This window comes from Trichoderma citrinoviride (assembly GCF_003025115.1).
Source record: "Trichoderma citrinoviride strain TUCIM 6016 unplaced genomic scaffold BBK36scaffold_11, whole genome shotgun sequence".
NCBI classification, from domain to species: domain Eukaryota; kingdom Fungi; phylum Ascomycota; class Sordariomycetes; order Hypocreales; family Hypocreaceae; genus Trichoderma; species Trichoderma citrinoviride.
In genome coordinates this window covers 57,303-76,018 of record NW_020194719.1, presented here as the reverse complement: position 1 = coordinate 76,018, position 18,716 = coordinate 57,303, and the positions used below count along the sequence as shown (strand labels likewise).

The 18,716-nt window shown below is 57.5% G+C and overlaps 10 protein-coding genes across 10 annotated transcripts; 5 read left to right on the top strand and 5 right to left on the bottom strand.

The window, feature by feature from the left end:
• Window positions 1-431: 431 nt before the first annotated feature.
• BBK36DRAFT_1142914 (ACN9-domain-containing protein) lies at window positions 432-1,106 on the top strand (the record flags this gene model as incomplete). The annotated part of the gene is made up of 3 exons (XM_024893554.1): window positions 432-650; window positions 855-954; window positions 1,033-1,106. The coding sequence occupies 3 exons, from the start codon at window positions 432-434 to the stop codon at window positions 1,104-1,106; spliced, it is 393 nt and encodes a 130-aa protein (XP_024747397.1).
• Window positions 1,107-1,232: 126 nt separating this feature from the next.
• BBK36DRAFT_141954 (P-loop containing nucleoside triphosphate hydrolase protein) lies at window positions 1,233-3,566 on the bottom strand (the record flags this gene model as incomplete). Its single annotated transcript, XM_024897488.1, has 2 exons — window positions 1,233-3,288; window positions 3,397-3,566. 2 exons carry the CDS (start codon window positions 3,564-3,566, stop codon window positions 1,233-1,235), a joined length of 2,226 nt encoding a protein of 741 aa, XP_024747396.1.
• Window positions 3,567-4,102: 536 nt separating this feature from the next.
• On the top strand, window positions 4,103-5,606 carry BBK36DRAFT_1135966 (hypothetical protein). Its single transcript, XM_024892820.1, has 3 exons — window positions 4,103-4,197; window positions 4,282-5,478; window positions 5,541-5,606. Exons 2-3 carry the CDS (start codon window positions 4,291-4,293, stop codon window positions 5,598-5,600), a joined length of 1,248 nt encoding a protein of 415 aa, XP_024747395.1. The 5' UTR covers window positions 4,103-4,197; window positions 4,282-4,290; the 3' UTR covers window positions 5,601-5,606.
• An 854-nt stretch (window positions 5,607-6,460) lies between these two features.
• Window positions 6,461-9,037, top strand: BBK36DRAFT_1161135 (hypothetical protein; the record flags this gene model as incomplete). The annotated part of the gene is made up of 1 exon (XM_024894346.1): window positions 6,461-9,037. One exon carries the CDS (start codon window positions 6,461-6,463, stop codon window positions 9,035-9,037), a length of 2,577 nt encoding a protein of 858 aa, XP_024747394.1.
• A 198-nt stretch (window positions 9,038-9,235) lies between these two features.
• BBK36DRAFT_1124616 (hypothetical protein) lies at window positions 9,236-9,706 on the bottom strand (the record flags this gene model as incomplete). Its single annotated transcript, XM_024891179.1, has 2 exons — window positions 9,236-9,526; window positions 9,644-9,706. The coding sequence occupies 2 exons, from the start codon at window positions 9,704-9,706 to the stop codon at window positions 9,236-9,238; spliced, it is 354 nt and encodes a 117-aa protein (XP_024747393.1).
• A 366-nt stretch (window positions 9,707-10,072) lies between these two features.
• BBK36DRAFT_1123776 (uroporphyrinogen decarboxylase) lies at window positions 10,073-11,478 on the top strand (the record flags this gene model as incomplete). Its single annotated transcript, XM_024891104.1, has 5 exons — window positions 10,073-10,127; window positions 10,225-10,266; window positions 10,343-10,878; window positions 10,950-11,343; window positions 11,405-11,478. The coding sequence occupies 5 exons, from the start codon at window positions 10,073-10,075 to the stop codon at window positions 11,476-11,478; spliced, it is 1,101 nt and encodes a 366-aa protein (XP_024747392.1).
• A 510-nt stretch (window positions 11,479-11,988) lies between these two features.
• Window positions 11,989-12,609, bottom strand: BBK36DRAFT_6395 (hypothetical protein; the record flags this gene model as incomplete). Its single annotated transcript, XM_024898411.1, has 2 exons — window positions 11,989-12,226; window positions 12,410-12,609. 2 exons carry the CDS (start codon window positions 12,607-12,609, stop codon window positions 11,989-11,991), a joined length of 438 nt encoding a protein of 145 aa, XP_024747391.1.
• Window positions 12,610-13,708: 1,099 nt separating this feature from the next.
• Window positions 13,709-15,842, top strand: BBK36DRAFT_1161131 (hypothetical protein; the record flags this gene model as incomplete). Its single annotated transcript, XM_024894345.1, has 2 exons — window positions 13,709-15,526; window positions 15,603-15,842. The coding sequence occupies 2 exons, from the start codon at window positions 13,709-13,711 to the stop codon at window positions 15,840-15,842; spliced, it is 2,058 nt and encodes a 685-aa protein (XP_024747390.1).
• Window positions 15,843-15,938: 96 nt separating this feature from the next.
• BBK36DRAFT_67091 (mitochondrial carrier) lies at window positions 15,939-17,206 on the bottom strand (the record flags this gene model as incomplete). The annotated part of the gene is made up of 3 exons (XM_024898478.1): window positions 15,939-15,978; window positions 16,213-17,110; window positions 17,164-17,206. The coding sequence occupies 3 exons, from the start codon at window positions 17,204-17,206 to the stop codon at window positions 15,939-15,941; spliced, it is 981 nt and encodes a 326-aa protein (XP_024747389.1).
• Window positions 17,207-17,382: 176 nt separating this feature from the next.
• On the bottom strand, window positions 17,383-18,612 carry BBK36DRAFT_1124513 (Dor1-like protein; the record flags this gene model as incomplete). The annotated part of the gene is made up of 1 exon (XM_024891173.1): window positions 17,383-18,612. The coding sequence occupies one exon, from the start codon at window positions 18,610-18,612 to the stop codon at window positions 17,383-17,385; it is 1,230 nt and encodes a 409-aa protein (XP_024747388.1).
• Between the last annotated feature and the right edge of the window lie 104 nt (window positions 18,613-18,716).

The following is an 18,716-nucleotide window of genomic DNA, read 5'->3' as shown; positions in this document are numbered from 1 at the left end:
TTTATAAGATGCAGTTTCTGGCCTGGTGGTGGTCTGTTTGGTGGGGCAAGGTACTTACATACTGCCCATTGACCTTTTGCTCTGCTAGTTCTAGGGCCCGCGGCTCTGATTGTTGCCTTTAGCCTCCAGACAATGCTGAGCAACTTCTAGACTACCTCTTATACTGATGTTGTCACCTTAAACGATTGAAGTATAGCATTGCATCTGGGCTTGACGATTCTACTCATAGCTGCCCTCAGCTGACCCTTGGAAAATCTCCTACACGAGATATCACGACCGAGACAATTGCTTTGAAACGGCCTGCCTTTCACGACACGTTGATGTCATATCCTCTCGCCTGAGCATCCTCTCATCTCAGTCCCCTTTCATCCCATCTCATCTCGTCTCGTCTCAACCACCAAATACACAACCACATTTAAAAAAGCCGCAACATGCGCCCGTCAATCGCCCGACTGGCCTCCGCCGCGGCCATGCAAAACGGCGGCGGCCTGCGCCCCAAGCCAATGGCCCTCCTGCCGCCCATCCCGCTCTACCGGCGCCTCCTGCGCGCTCACCGAAAATACCTGCCGCCGGACATGAGGGTCCTAGGCGACGAGTACGTCAAGGCGGAGTTTAGGGCTCATCGCAACGTGGACAATCCTGCGCATTTGGTACGTGTGTGTGTGTGTGTGTGGGATGAGAACAAGACGGTGTGGTCAAAGGGGGAGAGAGAGAGAGCCGGATGTGATGACTTTCGGTTTTCTGTCTGGGTTCATCTTACTGTACTCCGGCTCACGGTCTTACTACTACTGCCTCATGGAATTATGGATAGAATGAGTTGTCTGCGTTGTGATGCTGACTTTGGAACTCTCTAGATCGGCTTCCTTTCCGAATGGCAAATGTATGCTCAGCAAATCGAAGGCGAGTCCTGGGTGGGCGAGAAGATTGACCAGAGCAAACTCCAGAAAATGAGCGGTAAGCCCCTTTCTCACATCATCTCCCAGCCCCAAATGCCATTGTCATGAGCAGAGCAGCTGAGTGTATCCCCCACAGACGAGCAAATCCAGCAGCTGTATGAGTTGATGCAGGCTATCAAAAAGCATCACAACGGAGAAGATGCTGAATAGCCCCGGCTCGAAAGGCATCTTGTGAATTAAGTAATCTGTAGAATTAGACTGTATATTACGATCTTCTTATAAAAGGGCATTGGCTTCTATCATGAGTTGAATATGTCTAATCTAACCGCCCATCTACTACCTCCCCAATGCCTCGGCAATCCATGCCGCCTGAATCGCACTCACTTTCTTTGCGTAATTCTTGTTCGTATACACGTGCTCAAGGAACATGATGGCCTCCTTCTTCTGCCCATGCATGACACTCGAAGGGTGGATGGCAACCACATGCTTGCCGTGCACCGTCACAAAGCTCCCGTCCGGCGCCAGCATCGCCGTCCTCATTGCGAAGCCCCTGAGGAAGCACTTGATCACCGACTCCGCCCTTTCCGGCGACAGAGGCGTAAACGGCTGGGGATCGGGCGGTGGCATCTCGGAGAGAAGCTTCTCCTTCAAGCACATGCCTCGAAGCTGCCGGCGAATGTTCAACGCCTGCTTCATGTTTCGGATGTTGATCTTGCGCTTCTTGCACCAGCCGATCCGGTCCGAGTTCTCTGCGGCATACATCTGCATCGTTGTCAGATACGTGATGATGTCGCCCTCTCGTCTCTGCACGTCCTTGCGATACTCTTCTACTTCCTCCGAGCCCTCCTCCGACTGCACGTGCATGAAGATGTCATCGCCTGATGTGAGACAGGAGATGGCATCAATCACCTCGAGGACGCAGTCAAACTCGGGTCCTGCAGCGGCAAGGAGAACAGCCCCCAGGGGAGCCGAAAGCGGAAACCTGGCCATCGTTTCGCCCGCCGCCGTGATGGTGCCGTCGTCCGCAAGTGCTCCCAGGAAATGCAAATGAAGCAGGGCCATTTCGATCGCCGCAGGCTCTGGTGCGTCTATCAGGGGAAAGGCCATGACATCCTGTATGCCGCGCGCTTTCATGGTAAGAACGGCCCCCAGGACATCGTTTCTCAGAATCTCCGGGAGGTCTGAGTCTTGAAGGCTGTTGAAGGCCTCTTCCGTGTAAAGCCGGAAGCATTTGCCTGGGCCCTCACGGCCGGCACGACCAGCACGCTGCACGGCGGATGACTTTGAAATGGGCTTGGCCAATAGCGACTCCATGCCGAGCCGCGGTCGGTACTGCTTCACCTTGGCTTTGCCACAGTCGATGACATATCTCACGCCCGGGACTGTGACGGACGTCTCGGCAATGTTGGTAGCGAGGACGACTTTGCGTGTGCGAGGGGTCTTGGCGGGTCGAAAGGCCATACTCTGTGCTTCAATCGAAAGCTGTCCATACAGGGGAACGGCTACGATCTTGGGCACGTTAGACGCAAGAGTCGTGGCATATTCCTCGATGAGCCGCTGCGCAGCCTCGATATCCTCCTGGCCGTTGAGGAAAGCCAAGATATCCCCGGGCAACGGCTCTTCGACGTGAACTTTGAAAATCTTCTTCAGCAGCGCATCTTGGATGTCGGGCACCGGCCGGGGTTCGTAGTGTATCGTGACGGGGTATTGGCGGCCCTTGATCCGCAGCAGCTCGACATTGCTCGCCTTGTCTCTTCCTTCCGCAGCCGCGTTGCCGAAGAACTCCTGGATGACACCCACCTCGGCCGTCGCACTCATGATGATGACCTTGAGCGGAATGCCTCCTCGTTGCGTTTGATCCCCAAACAGGATCTGTTTCAGAAATCCGGCCAGGAGATCAACGTCTAGGCTTCGCTCGTGGATTTCGTCAATGACGACGGCGCTGTACTGTCTCAGGTAGGGATCCCGAAGCAGCTCCTGCAGCAAAGTACCTTCTGTCAAGAACTTGATCTTGGTTCCCTTGGGCACTTGGTGATCGAATCGAACCGAGTATCCCACAAGCCCGTCAGGCCGTCCCTTGCCGAGGGGAGTGCCCGCCTCGACTGAAACACGCTGCGCCAGCGTCGTGGCAGCAACTCGTCTCGGCTGCGTGATGGCGATCATGCCGCCCACATATCCCTCCTCTTGCCGGCCTGGCAGCTTGACCTTGTGTCGTCTGCACCAGGGCTCCTGGTAGAGGAACTGCGGCACCTGCGTACTCTTTCCGGAACCAGTCTCTCCCACAATGACAATGACATCGGTGCCCACGCGCTTCACGACCGTTCGGATCTCGTCTTGGTGTTGCCATATCGGCAGCTCCCGGCGAGCTTTGAGCAACGGGTTCTCCTTGGAGCTGCCTGCATTTCGAGCCTTGCCATGTGTTTCGGTCTTTTCGCGCGGCGTTGATTTCGGCGGTTGTTGTGATTGTTGTGGCGCGGCTTTCGATGGCTGCTCTTGCGACGGAGTTGAGGGCGTTGATGTCAGGCTGCTTGCCTCGGCTTGTTTGGGCTTGGGGGAAGAAGAGAGATATCCGGCCACCGAGATGGCCTTGCCTCCAATTGTGACGGTTCCTGAATCTTGTCGAACTTTTCGTCGTTTGGGCGCATGCTCTGTCGAGTTTGAGGCAGCCATTGTCGAGAGATGAGGTAGGGTCGAGGAGGAGGAGGAGGAGGAGGAAGAAGAAGTGAATTAGGAGAGGCTGCACGAGAAACTTTAGCAGCCAGACATTGTTGGTTGGAACTTGAATTTCTTTTTTCTTCGTCTCTGGAAATGTTTCTCAAAATTTCACATGCATGAAGGTCACTGATAAGATATCGACGGTGCCCAGTGCAAAAGTCGGCCACCTGGTGTGGATTTTGCTAAAGGTGGGTTGCTTACCTAATACTGCAGAAGAGGTACTGGAAGGGCTAACACTGACTCAGATTCTTGTTTCAATCTAGGTAGTACTCCGTATATGGATAGATAGAATGTATATGTCCTCGACCGTGATGTATTTCATCGAGAATATCTGACAGATTCTGTTCCATCGGCTTATTCTTCAGTAGACATTTTAGGGGTGTCTCTCCTCTGCTGTGGGTGGGCCAACTGCAGTGCCCGCCAGGGTCCTCGTCCCACCTGCACGCTAGTTCCTTACGGGGTACTTCTACGCATTTAGAGTGGCTCAGATTAGTAGGGAGTTGGCACCCAAGCCTCACCACTGCGTCTTTGTTCTTCTTCTTGTGACATCTCCTTTCTCTCGCATCAGTAACGTGCCGCCTTTTTTCTCTTCGTTTTCCTTTTTTCTCTTTCACTGCGGCACTCGCAACAATACCCTTTTGATTCAATCAGCATCAGCACCACACCACACCAGAGCACAATGAAGAAGTTCGGCTTCGGCAAGAAGAGCGACGATGGCGAGGACGCCAACCGAAGCGCCCTCTTCGGCAGTCGCAAGAAGCACTCGCCCGCCCCCTCGGACAACCCGTATGCCAACGCAGGCGCCAGCGACCCCTATGCCGAGCAGACGAAATATGCCAACATGGGCGCCTACCAGCCGGGCCAAGGCGCGCCCAACAACGGCGCCCGACCGCCCCCTGGAGGCGGCTATGCCTCGTACCAGGGCGGACAGAACGCAGGCCCTCCGCAGACGGCCTCCTCAGGCTACGGCAGCGACCGATACGGCTCGGGCGGCGGCTACGGCTCCAACCGCTACAACAGTGGCCCTCCTCAGGCTGTTCCGTCGGGGGCTAGGGGCCCTGGAGGCTACGGCGGCTTCGGTGACGCTCCCGACACCAACAGAGATGCCCTCTTCGGCGGAGCGGCGCAGCGACTCGAGCAAAAGCAGCAGGCGGCTCCAGCACCTGGCGGCTCCAGCACGCCATCAGGTGTCTCTGGCGGTTCCTATGGTGGCTATGGCGAACAGCGGGAGCTGACAGAGGAGGAGCAAGAGGAGGCCGACTACCAGGCTATTCTCGCTGAAAAAAGGCAGCTTCAGCAGGAGAGTGTCTCGTCAGTACAGCGCTCGGTGCAAATGGCCAGACAGGCCAACGAAGTCGGACGTGCAACCCTGGCTCGTCTCGGTGCCCAGGGCGAACGGCTGCACAATACCGAGAAGAACCTCGACCTCGCGGCCAACCAGAACAAGATCGCTCAGGATAGGGCAGCTGAGCTGAAGACGCTCAACGGCAGCATGTTTGCGGTCCACGTGGGGAACCCCTTCACGTCCAAACAGCGCCAACAAAAAGCCGACGAAGAGATCTTGGCCCGTCATCGGGCTGAGCGAGAGCAGCGAGAAACCACGCGGCGCGACGGCTACGCAGCCACCCAGCGCATGGAGCAGAACATGCGCCAGCTGAACACGGGCATTGGCCGGCAGCAGGGCCGCAAGAAGGATTACGGCAAGTTCAACCTGGACGACGAGGAGGGCGCCGACGAGCTCGAAGACCAGATCGACGAGGGTCTCACCGAGCTGGAGGGACAGGTCAAGATGATGAACATGGTCGGCCGGGCCATTGGCAGCGAGGTGGATGCTCAGAACAAGCAGATTGACCGCATCATGAACAAGGTAAATCACCCTCTGACTCTTTGTCCGACTGCCGGCATCGGATGGCTAATGCTTGCTTGCAGAGTGACGCGGTTGATGACGCTACGAGGATGAACAGAGAACGGCTGGCTCGTATCAGGTAAAGCGATTAATAGAGGCTTCAAGTTGGTGTCTAGATGATTATAGACTACGGAGTTGTGCAAGGCTTGACGTGTGTTTATGACATAATGTATTGATTTATGATATGCATTACATACCATGTGTCTTATTTGGAAACGATGATTCTTTTCTTTTATTCTTCAAAATGCAGGTAGACTGTCGGTAATAGAGCTGGAGGCGTGTGATATTATATTCCGTGGATGTATGGGCATGGCGCTCGCGTTACGACCCGGAATTCCCCATGTTATGGCAGTACTTTGCACGAGATGGAAACCATCGGGCTTAGCGAACGACATCTTAGTCAGGCAAGTACTGCGCCATACCAGCTCCTCGGCATCAATACCCTCAACAGCACGGCCGGCGGGTTACATCATCATGGCTCAACCAGGGACAAGTACCGGCCTATCCCCGTTCAACGTACTCCGTATCCCTTACAAGGTTTACCTCACCTCGGGTTCTCACGCAGGCATCAGGAGCTCTGTTTGAGTCACACCTACGGTCAGTCAGTGGCTTGGCTCTGTCCGTCACCTTCACTCATGGCCTGACTTGGCGCTCGATTGATTCTGCTTGTATATATTTCCGCTGTCCTTCATCGCTCCTCATATTCCAACGCCAGCTCCCTTGCCATCGCTCATCGTCTATATGTTACTCCATCTACACGCTTGATTCTTAGGGACCTTGATAGGAGGCTCCTCGCATTACCTGCAGCCAGTGTCGCAGCCGCTCACCATGATACGCATTGCCCGGCATTGCTTTGCACATACACATCGGACCATGAGAGTATGAACCATCTTGCCTTGGTAGAGCAGGGAGAATCAGATCAAATCACCACAAGTTTGCGCCAATGGCCTCCGTCTTCACGTACGATCCGGACCCTCCTCGCGTCTCGTCGCCCTGGATCCAGGCCGATGATGCAGACAGCTCGCCGGGCCCCGGGGCGGCAGTGACTCAGACCGGCTTGCTGTCCGAGTATGGCGTCACGAGGCTGGAAGCAGAGCCGCAGACGGGCCCCATCGAGTACAAGCTTCATCTGCTGCTGCGGTCACGGCGGAGCTACGTGTACATGAGCACCGTGCGCCAGAAACGAGACAAGCTTCATGCCCAGCCTGGAGACGTCGCGGCGCTGTACTCGGCGTCTCCGACCCCTTCCTCGTCCAACCAGCCTCGCCAGGAGCGTCTCCAGCGCCTCACGACGCAGCTGCTATGGCGCCTGCAGCAGTCGTCGCCGTATCATGCGTCGAGCTCCCGAGAAGTGAGGATCCCGAAGCTATCCGACGGCAAGGGAGATGCCGAGCCGCTGGATGCACACGGCACCCAAATGCCGGGTCTTGAAGAGTCGCAGGGCGCTCTATACGAGATAGGCGTCGCTGACGATGGAACGCTCATCGGACTCAGCAGGGACGAGCTGGACGAGAGTATTGCTACTCTGAAGAACATGGCCGCGAGCCTGGGCTGCGGCGTCACGGTGTTGCGGATGGTGATTGTGGGCGAATGTGAATGGATCGATGTCGCAGAACCCGATGGCAATGCTGTCCAGAATCCGATCCAGGTCACAAAGCAGGACAAACTCTGGGTGGCTGAGGCATTGATCACGCCCAATACAGAAACACAGCGTTCAAAGTCGCTTCAAGGTGTCCAGAGCCGTGGAGGATCCAGTGGTGGAACTCCTTTGCAATCATCCACGTCTGCTACCGCGCCGCCAGGTCATGCCAAGTCTACGACACCTCAGCTGCGGGTGACACTGACGGGTCCCATAGCGTCGGGGAAGTCGAGTCTCTTGGGGACGTTGTCGACAGGCACTCTGGATAATGGTCGAGGCAAAAGCAGGTTGAGCTTGCTGAAGCATCGCCATGAGATGGCATCCGGGATGACCAGCTCCATCGCGCAGGAGCTCATCGGATACAAGGAAAGACTCATTTTCAGCTTCTCTCACCGCAACATTGAGTCGTGGCTGGACATTCATGACTATGCGAACAATGGCCGGCTCGTCTTCATGTCTGATTCAGGTGGCCATCCAAGGTATCGACATACAGTCTTCCGCGGGCTGATGAACTGGGCTCCGCATTGGATGGTCCTCTGCATTGCTGCAGATGACGCCGAAGTGGCTTATGACATGGCTTCTACGGTGACGGACTCGGGAGACGCTGATCTGGTCAAGGCGCATTTAGATCTCTCGCTCAAGCTCGACGTTCCGTTAGCCATCGTCATTACCAAGCTGGACCTCGCGTCCAAAGCAAGCTTGCAGAAAACAATGACCAAGATACTCGCTGCTATCAGGGATGCGAAGCGGATGCCGAAGCTCCTTCAGCCGGACCAGCAGCCACAAGATCAGCTGGCTGAAATTCCACAACCAGACTGGGACAAGGTGCAGGATTACGTTGAGAGCATTGCCGAACAGGGACGCCCCCTGAAGCATGTTCCCATTGTCTTCACCAGTGTCTTGAAGGGTGTCGGCGTTGGCCTTGTCCATGCTCTGCTTGCAAGCCTGCCTCTGCCAGAGATGTCGACCACGACGACGCCGCCGCCGCCGCAGAATGGTTCCACAGAAACTAGGACACAGCCGGAGCAGCCAAACGATCTCTTCCATATCGATGACACGTTCAATCTGCCAAGATCCTTTGATGACTCGCTATCAAACGCGGACGGGGTCATTGTATCCGGTCACGTTGGCCTCGGCAGCTTCTCAGTGGGACAGACTGTCGTTGTAGGGCCCTTCTCGACTGGCCACGGCCGTGTCTCCGCCTCTGAAGACCAATCGTCGCCTGATGATCGTGGGTCGCCCATGCTGGACGCAGTAGCAGCCGGACATGCAAGTAGCGGCAGGGGGGTGTACGAAACGCCACCTGTCATTGCTGCAGACGAGTGGCAGAGGGGCCGCATTGTAAGCATCCGCAACCTTCGCCTACCTGTGGGCACTTTGGAAGCTGGCCAGGTGGGCACTATCGGGATCGTGTTTGAGCAGCTCCAAACCGAACTGATGCTTCTGAAAACGGAGCCGCCGCAGATCAGGAGAGGCATGGTCATGGCGATACCGCCTGTCGACGCGCTGGGCAGTCAAGTCGCTCTCCAGGCTGCTCGTGGGTTTACGGCGGAGTTTGACGAGGATGCCGCGCAGTTCCCTCCATCGGGTACAACAGTCAATGTGCTTTTTGCTTGTGTCCGAACTGCTGCCCGGATCGTTGACGTCTCGACTCAAAGCCGCGGCAGAGCAAATGAGACAGCTGCGGCGTCTGATGCCGACAAAAGAGCCGAAGCTGCAGGGCATCTCTCGGAAGAAAAGCTGACCAAGGTATCGGTAGAACTGGTTCATAGTCGCAAGTGGGCTGAGCTGGGGACCTCGGTGATAATCATGGGGAATGGCAGTCAGGACGCATCAGGATTGCAGGGTCTTGTTGGAAAGATAACGGACGTTGTAACATGAAGCATGATATGTGAAGTACACAAGTTGAAGGCCACATCATTAGTAGGTTGGCTTGTTTCATTATAGTACTGGTAATAGATTTTTGGTTTGTCAAAAAGCCAACGGGTAATCGCTTTCTGCATTGTCGTTCCTCTCCTTGGCCGGTTCAGCTGATGCATGCCTCATCCCCTCTCCTTTTAAGACAAGCCCTTCCCGCTTTCAAGCCCTCACCAAGCCATAGAATAAGGTCCACGTCAGAATGAATCCCGGTAAGCCATTGAAGATGGGACTGGTCCAGAGCTCGAGAGCGCCCTTGTAGTAGCGGCCGGTGTCGAGGACGCTGCGGCCTTCGGCCAGAGAGCCCGGCGCGAGCTTGAAGACGTAGAAGAGGAGGCTGGTTGTTAATGAGAGGGCGATGTAGTAGATGAAGCCATAGTAGGACTCGAGGCCGAGGATGCCTGCGCTGACGCCAAAGAGGGAGGCCGTCAGGCTGTGGAGGTTGGTGAGGGACTTTGAAGTGAGGTTAGACTGGGCTGGACGTTGTGATGCAAATGACTTCATGGGCCATGAGCTCAGTACATAGCTGAGGGAGAGGGTGAGGCAGTCGGGTGAGAAGGATGGATGTACCTTTGTGTTGTGGACGACGGAGTCTTGGACGATGGGGTTGATCTGGAGCTCCTGTTCCGACATGTTTGTGGCGATGATGACGTGTGGATTGATGGGGTGAATTCAAGGTGACGTGAATGAGATGATGATGTTGATGAACTTGAAGTGACAGCTTGGAGACAGCTTCAAGTGCTGGGCAGCCGGGGTACGTACCTCAAGTTTGGCACCCTGCCAGTGGTCTGCTTTTTACGGGCCGAAAGGGCTCCGACATCCGTGCCATTGCAGGTACGTACCCCGCGGGGGAGTGAATGCCAGCCAGTTGGTGGGGTCTTCCAGCAATTGAGCCTGGACTGAAGGCTGGTCTGCCATTTTGCAGTTATGCTACCGAGTGCCTCCAGCTGTGACGAAACCTTTTACAAGCTGCACATTGACCTCTGCCTGGACACCACGATGGAGCACAACTTTGAGCCGTTGAAGAACGATCTGCTGCTGCGGGCGGCATGGGGTGGGTTTTGTCTGCCGATTGTTGCTGCGGAATGGTTGCTATGAGATTCTTTGGCTGGGCCTGTTGCTTATACGTTTGTGTTGCGCCCATCGATTAGGACAGACCGTGGAGAGACCTCCCATGTGGGTGATGCGCCAAGGTATGTTATGGCTGTTTGACTTATGGCCCCCGTCTTGCGAGAGTTATTAGCGTCTGACCCCCGAGATGTCGTCCAGCCGGCCGCTACCTCCCGGAATACCATGAAGCCAAGGGCACCCGCGACTTCTTCGAGTGCTGCCGCGACCCCGAGGTGGCCTCGACGCTGACGCTGCAGCCCGTGGAGCGCTTCGCGGGCCTGCTGGACGCGGCCATCATCTTCTCCGACATCCTCGTCATCCCGCAGGCCATGGGCATGCAGGTCGAGATGGTGGACAAGAAGGGCCCGCACTTCCCGAGCCCGCTGCAGGACCCCGAGGACGGGCAGTACGGGCGCGTGCTCGCGGGCGACGTCGACGTCGCCGCCGAGCTGGGCTACGTGTACGAGGCCATCACGCTGACGCGGAGGAAGCTGGCGGGGCGGGTGCCGCTGATTGGCTTCTGCGGCGCGCCGTGGACGCTCTTCTGCTACATGGTCGAGGGCGGCGGGACGAAGCTCTTTGCGCAGTCCAAGAAGTGGATATACAAGTACCCCGACGAGTCCAAGAGGCTGCTGGCCAAGATTGCGGATGTCTGCGTGGAGCACCTGGCTCTGCAGGTCAAGGCTGGTGCTCAGGTATGGATGTTTTTTTTTGTTTCGATGTCGGGGGGTTGAAGCCAGCTAACTGTGGTTGTGTGTGTGTACAGCTGGTGATGGTGTTTGATTCATGGGCGGGAGAGCTGTCTCCCGCGTCGTTCAAGGAGTTTTCAGAACCCTACCTTGCCCATATCGCGCAGAAGCTGCCGCAGAAGCTGCAGGAGCTGGGACTGGAAAAGGTGCCCATGACTGTGTTCCCCAAGGGAGCCTGGTATGCTCTCGATGCGGCGTGCGACTTGGGATACAACGTCGTCGGCATGGACTGGCTGCAGGACCCTGCCGAGGCTGTGCGGATTCGGGGCGACAGGAACGTTGTCTTCCAGGGCAATGCCGACCCTGGAGTTCTGTACGGCTCAAGAGCCGCCATCACCAAGGCCGTCGAGGACATGGTCAAGGGGTTCTGGACCGAAAAGAAGAAGGGCTGGATCGCCAACTTGGGTCACGGTAGGATGATATATGTTGTTGCACGTGTGTTTTACATTGCTGACCCGCCTCGTTTTCTTAGGTATCACACCGGGAGTCAACCCGGACAACCTGAGATTCTTCTTTGAGGAGATTCATCGCTTGACTAAACCATAAAGTCACAGCAAAAGTCAAGAAGCAGAAACGAACCGTCGGACAATGAACAAAGGGAAGAGATGGAAGAAAAAAAGGTAAAAAGACCAACTCTCAACTCAGCAGCAGAGTCAGACTAGTGTATTGCACTGGACAAAGCCGTACTGTAAGCCCGATCTAAAAAGAGAAAGGAAAAAAAGAACCAAGAACTGCTCCGTCTGTTGAATTGCCCTTTTGATTCTGGATGCCATTTCCTGATTGAAGCCCACAAACAATTCTTGTCTTCTTTTTTTCTTTTGGACCACCGAAAAGACTCCGTACCTTAGCATAACCCTGGCAGAATGCGCCGTCGAAACTCACGAAAGGAAAAGCCACGAACCAAAATAGAACCTTGAAGAAAAAAACAAAACCGGAGGTATCTGAAGAAAAAGAGGAGATGAAAGACCAGCGGAAGAAGAATAAATAAAAAGGAAGGAAGAGAGCCGTGAGCAAGCCCAGCGCTCTTTTGTCCGTGTGTGACGTGTGACGCTTCATCTACTTCTTGCCGAACAGCCACCGCCGCTTCGTTGCTCCCTCAGCCTTGTCCGTCTTGTTGTTGTCGACCGACTTGTCAGAGGCCTTGTCCGACGTCCTCTCGGGGGCCTCGTCGATGGCCTGCTCGACGCTCCGGTTGCGCGCCAGATCTTCGAGTTGTTCCTCGTCGCCCTTGAAGACGTTGCCTGCGCCGCCGCGGCCGCCCAGCTGGGCTCCCGCGCTGAGTCGCCTCGGTACTCTGTAAAGGAAAAAAAAAAGATCCGCGTTAGAAATTGTTCTGGATCGGCAACATGCGCCCATCAAGGTAGCATAAGAAAGAGAGAGAGAGAGAAAGGCGACAATCACATCGCCGCTCTCTCTCTCTCCCTGATGAGTCAAGGGGGGGGGGGGGGGGGGGGGGGGGGGAGGCAGTCGAACTTACGCCTGGACGTCCTGACGGAGACGGGTCTCTTTGGGATCGTTGTTCTTGGTCATGTTGCCGGTGCCGCCGCGGCCGGTGGTGACGACGGGGGTCTTGAGCACGGGGGTCTCGAGGTCGGAGGTGCTGATTTTGGCGGACTTGGCGGCGTCGGCCATGTTGCCCGCGCCGCCGCGGCCATGGGAGGCGAACTGGGCAGTCATGTGTGGCGGGTGTGCTGCTGTGAATTTCTGAGGATGTATTTTGCAAGTTGTGAAAGGCGATTTGTCCTCCGTTGAGTGGGCGAGTAGTTGTAGAGGGGCGGAGATTGTTTTGTTGGCGAGAGAAAGCGATGACGATGATGGTGGTGATGGTGATGATTCAACAGCCTTGGGAAATGGTGCAAGTTCGAGTTTGGTAGCCTTACAGCAGTTGTTAGTGCTTGTTTGTAGGGGCCTAGCGGGTCATCTGCCACAGGGGAATTTTTTGTTTTTTCCTTTTCTTTTTGTTCTTTTTTCCTCAGCGCTAGAGCGGACGGGGACTGCCTTGCGTTAAGCATAAAACGAGGCCGAATGCGGTTTAGGGCGGGCACCTGACGACTGAAAGCAGCTGATGCGTTCCATGAATAGAATCAATTGATGAGTCGGTAAATCAACGGAGTATTGAGTAGTATTATGAGATGGAATGAAGAAGCCCAAGGCAACTCTCGTCTCTGTTGCTCATCCATCTGCTGTGTTAGACTCCATCATCATCTTGATATACTATTGCTCCTTCAACTGATATTCGGGATACACCTACAACTACAAAATACCACCTCATCGCCCACCGCACCATCCAACCCTTCGATCCACACCCGGCTACGGCTAGACCAGCCTTCCCACCCCCTCCTCCCTGACTCCCCCAACCCCAATCCTCCCGCTCCAGCTGCTGGCTGCCAATAAGCGCTAATCCACCGCGTCCCAGCGAAACAAAGAAGCGCCCTCAACACCCAACGCAAGCATTGAAGCGCCATCTCTGCACCTGCAGCTGCAGGCTTTTGGCACCCAGTGGAGCACCAGCAGCTGAGCCGCATCCAGTTGCGAGCGCGGGTGATTAAGAGGCGTATGTAATAAATAATCAAAATGGCTTCGTCCCCCCCTCTCCCAGAGGAATCCTCTCCCCCTCCCCCCACATTTCCTGCCTTGTGATTCTGCCTTATCGTTCTCTCTCTTTTTTTGGGAGTGAGCGACGTCTTTGCTTGTGACTCTTTCTGTTCCTGTTTTCTTTCTTCTTTTCTCTTCATCTTTTTTATGAGCTGTTGCTCGTGACGGAAAAGAAGAAAAGATGGCCAGCAGCCTCTACGACTCCGACGAGGAGTACCGAATCCACGTCGCCCGCCGCCAGTCGCCCCCCAACGTGCGTTACGTGCCAGGCCCTCCCGTGCGGGGAGTCCAGTATGGCAGCGGGACCAACTATCTTGGCTCCGAGCCTCGCGCCACGACCCTCGCCAGGCCGCCCTCGCGCCCTCGATCGCCGCCTCGCCTGAGCCGCGAGAGCCCTCGAGACAGCCGGGCCGCCGTGGGCGCCGCCGTGGCCTCTGCGTCCACCGCTGCTGCTGCTGCCCCGCCTCCGCCGCCCGCGGCCCCGGCCCCCATCGTCATCAACAACCGAATCTACAATGAGCATTCTTCCGACGAGGACCTGAGCGACGAGGGCCCTCGCCGCAGCCGCCGCAATGTCTACCGCCGATCGTCCCGCTCCCGCTCCCGCACCCGCTCGTCCTCGTCCTCGTCATCCCGTCGTGAGTCGTCGCGCGTGGCGTGGGAGGCTGAGGTTGCACGCCGTCAGCTCGAGGAGATGCGCCTCCGGGAAGAGCGCTCAAAGGACGAGCGTCGGCTCGAGAGGGAATACCGCGATGAAGCCGAGCTCCGCATTGCCAGGCAGCGGCTTGACGACTTGCAGAAGCGTGGCGCCGAGGCAGAGGTGGAGAAGCGCATCGTCAAGGAGCTCGAGTATAAGCGCATGAAGGAAGAAGGCGCTGCCGAGGAAGCCGCCGAGGAACGACGGCGGCTGGAGAAGGAATTCCGCGAGCAAGCCGAGCTTCGCTTTACGCAGAGGCAGCTCGAGGAGATGAAGAAGCGTGATGCCGAAAAGGACGTGGAGAAGCGCCTCTCTTTGCAACTCGAGTACAAGCGTCTGAAGGACGCGGGGGCTGCCGAAGAGGCCGCCGAGGAGAGGAGGCGCCTCGAGAAGGAATACCGCGAGGAAGCCGAGCATCGCGCCACCCAGCGACAGCTTGAAGAACTGAGGAAGCGCGAGTCCGAGAAGGACGTGGAGAAGCGCATCGCCATGCAGCTCGAGTTCCAGCGCCTCAAGGAGGAAGACGCCGCCTTTGAAGCCGCCGAAGAGAGGAGGCGGCTCGAAAAAGAGTACCAAGACGATGCGGAGCTTCGGTTCGCCCAGCGACAGCTGGAGCTCGTCAAGAAGCGCGAGGCCGATGCGGAGGCCGAGAAGCGCCTGATGAGGGAGCTCGAGTACAAGCGCCTCAAGGAAGAGCAGGAGGCCGCCGAGGAGAAGCGCCGGCTCGACAAGGAGTACCGCGACGAGTGGGAGCTCCGCCACGCCAAGCAGCAGCTCGAGGGCATCAAGAAGCGCGAGACCGAGGCCGAGCTGGAGAAGCGCCTCATGAAGGAGCTGGAGCTCAAGCGTCTCAAGGAGGAGCAGGAGGCGGCCGAGGAGAGGCGCCGTCGCGAAAAAGAGGCCCACGAGGCCGTCGAGAGGTACAAGAAGGCCGAGGCCGACCGCATCGCCCAGGAGCAGAAGCGCAAGGAGGAGAACGACAGGGAGTACCGTCGCCGCCTGCACGACGACCTCGTCAAGTCGGGCCTCGACGAGCAGGCCATTGAGGCTATCCTCAACAACAAGAGGGTCGCGCCCACGCCGCCGGCCCCGGCTCCGGGTCTGCCTCCGGCTCTTCCCCCGCCTCAACAACTTCCAGGTCAGCATCCGGCTCTGCCTCCGAGCCAATACCCGACTCTGGCTCTGCCGGCGCCGCCACCGGAGCAGCATCCCGTCGAGCGCCCGACGTACACGCGCATGTCGCGCAAGTACCTGTCGCTCGAAACGCTGCGGACGTTTAGCATCGACTTTGAATACGATAATGTAAGTTTTATTCATTCCCAACAATTCTCGTTCCATATTGCAGAGCCCATCTTTTGCTAACCAAACATCTTTCCAGGACCCCGACTATATCCTCATCAAGCGCTGGGTCCCCGAATGGGAGCAGGACCAGTTCTGGCGGCACACGGAGCTCATCCGCGAGAAGCGCGGCAAGCTGCTCATGGTCGAGGACAAGAAGCACCACCACCACCGCGGCAGCAGCGAGACGGAGCTCGAGTTTGTCCGCAAGAAGCACGACCGCAAGAGGAGCAAGTCGCCCGCGCTGCTCATGTACCTGGCCGGCGCTCGCCCCTCGTAATGACCTCTCCTCCCCTTCTCACGAGATTTTCACGAGATATATGTCTGGATTTTTTTTGTCTTTCTTTATTGCAACACGTGTGCAGGCCGAAATGATTCATGTTTTTTTCTTGTTTATGTAGTCCGTATGCTTGTTGCTATTGTATTGCTTTTCAGGCTACCTTACTTCTAAAGAATACACCAAAGGAGAATCAACGGAAAAGAAGAAGAAACCGAGTGAAGAAACCGAGTCAAGTGCCTGTCATGTTTTGAAAATGCCTTCCCCAACTCAATATATCGTACATCATAGAGCCCCCTTTTTTTCGTACCCTAGCCAGATATACATCTACACCGACCTGAGACTGCGCCCTGCACCGTAGCTGGCGGTATACCTGCGTATGAGCTCCTCGTATATCGTCCACGAAAGCGCGGAGCTCAGCGCCTTGCGGCTCATCCGGAGGGCCAGGCCGCGCCATAGCGAGCGGAAGCCCTCCTCCACCACCATCCGGTAGCCGGCGTGGAACAGGTTCCGGTACCGCTGGGGCTGGAGCTGGATGCGCGTCTTGCAGACGTCGATGGGGTTGGATATGGCCGAGCACGCGGCGCCTGCGGAGATGGCCGACGCAAAGTTGACGGAGCTGGCGACCGACGCGCTCATGGCCTTTGTCCCCTCGGCGGAGGAGGAGGAAGACTGGCTACCACCAGACGCCAAAAGTGCCAGCCTCTTCTTCAGCATCTCGTAGATGGACACGTACATGCCCGCATAAGGGCCGTCGCGGATCGCGGTGGCGCCAAAGCCCGAGAAGAAGCCTCTGAGCCCATGGCTGCGGTGGATGTCCCTCACGGCGGCCCACATGGACGGGTACGAGTACAGGCTCGACTCGAAGCGGACCTTGATGACCGTCAGAGGCATCATGACAAAGCCCGCCCACGTCCGTGCCACGGCTCCCGCAACCAGGTTGGCCGTGGGCGTCAGCGTGGGCAGGCTCGACGAGGCGCTGGTGGCATGGATCCTCTGGCTGAACGCATTGGACTTTTGGAGGAACTGGCGGATGGAGTTGAGCGATGAGAAATACAGGGCTGACCCGAACCCCGTGCGGAGGGACGAGGGCAGCGTCCCTCTCCAGAACGCGCGGATCGGCTGCGGCGACTGCCTGAGCTCCCGCCAGTAGCTCAGCAGCGATGAGGGATGGTGTCCCGACTGCTGCGTCCGCGTCTTGAGCAGATCCAGCGGCTGCAGCAGGACGGCCGATGCCACGCCAGACCCAAGGCCAAAGAAGAAGTGTTGCGCTATTGATTAGGATGAGACATTTCCACAGAACAAGCCATTGTGAAGTGCGCACCTGCCGCTGCCGGTTTCGTCCGCGATGACGCTGGTGTGCTCATGATATCGTGGCCCGGGCCCTTGTTTGTGCTTGGCTTGAGCCGTTCAGCGGTTTGCTTGTTCTGCTGGAAGTTGTCGCCTTTGTGCGTACCAGAGGCTGAGATGACGCACTGGTGCACAGTGCGGATGCCAGCGGCCGAAGCTTGTTTGCTTTGCTTTGCTTTGCTTTGCTTGTTTGTTACCGGTAATCCCCGATGACCGACTCCAGCCGCCCGGCCAGCAGCCTATGCCGCTTAACTAAATCCACCCACTCGCTCACGCCCACCGTGGCCAGCAGCATGCCAAAGTCAGCCCCTAGCCTGCCCAAGCTGCCGGCGCAGTAGAGCACCTGCGTCAGGATGCTTTCGCGGGCGACCTTGTCCTTGACGGCGGGCAGGTAGAGGCGGAGCGGCTCGAGCAGCATGCCGACGAGGTGGATGGGGAACGTGGACAGCGCGGACGGCAGGGGATGGACGAGGTCGGGGCTGTCGGGGGCTGCGCCGCCCAGGTTGGTGTCCACGCTCTTGGACATGGACACGATGCCAAAGCTGTGCTCGCGGAACACCTCGATGAAGCGCTTCAGGAACCGCTCCGTGTGCTGGCCGGTGGACCGTGGCTGTCCCGGCTTGCCCTGGCCGAGCCGCTCCTCTTCCGCCAGGAGTCGGAGAGGCTCCAGCGCATCCAGGGTGGCTGCGAGCGTGATGAAGCGGCATATCAGGAAGACGGCGGGTATCATGTCCTGCGCCGGTGCCCAGGAGATGAGATCGGGGATGGCACGCTTGAGCCACCCCACCGTGCGCAGCGTAGCAGCCAGCTTCAGATTCGGGGCCTTGAGGGAGTTGATGAGGTCCGCGGCAAGTCGCAGGATAGAGGCCTCGGACTCGCCCAGCACGTACGAGACGAGCTGCGAGTCCGGATACAGGGCCCCGAGCCGCTGGATGTGGCCGTAGAGGTCCAGCGTAGAGGAGAAGCCCAGCGGCGAGATGTTGGCGGTGGACGACAGCAGAGCAGGCACCTGCATGAGATCCGTCAGGCGGTCCGCGTTGTCCAGCAGCTTCAGCACCTGCCTGCGGCGCGCAATGGCCTTGCTGTCGCCGGCCTTGCTGACGCTGGCGGAGAAGTGCTCGACCTGCGAGTCCAGGCTCGAGATGAGGCGGCCCAGCTGCTGCGCGTCGCCCGCCAGCGCGGGGATGGACTCGCGCAGAGACGCATGGCTGTCGGCCGAGCCCACGACGGCCTTGTACGACTTCTTGGACAGCGCCTGGATCGAGAGCAGGGCCGAGTTGGACGCCTGCGACAGCTGCTGGCGCTCCGTCGTCCGCAGGGCGTCGACTGGCTGTCCGGCCAGGTAGGCGATGTAATCCGCCGTTGCGGCATCCAGTTTCTGCCCGTTGCCGAGGCCCAACAGGTCCTGCAGTGCTTCTGCCATGGCGGGAGACGAAGGGGGCGAGGTCCAAGAGGCTACGGAATATGCATTGGCTTCAGAGCGGTCATGTAAAGGCGACGGGGGGCGGCAACGGATCGGTGACGATG

Bases quoted from the DNA above. Each gene is read 5' to 3' on its own strand.
- BBK36DRAFT_1135966 (XM_024892820.1), top strand. From the start codon at position 4,291: ATGAAGAAGTTCGGCTTCGGCAAGAAGAGCGACGATGGCGAGGACGCC. The intron at 5,479-5,540 runs GTAAATCACCCT...GCTTGCTTGCAG, and splicing joins TTGACCGCATCATGAACAAG to AGTGACGCGGTTGATGACGC.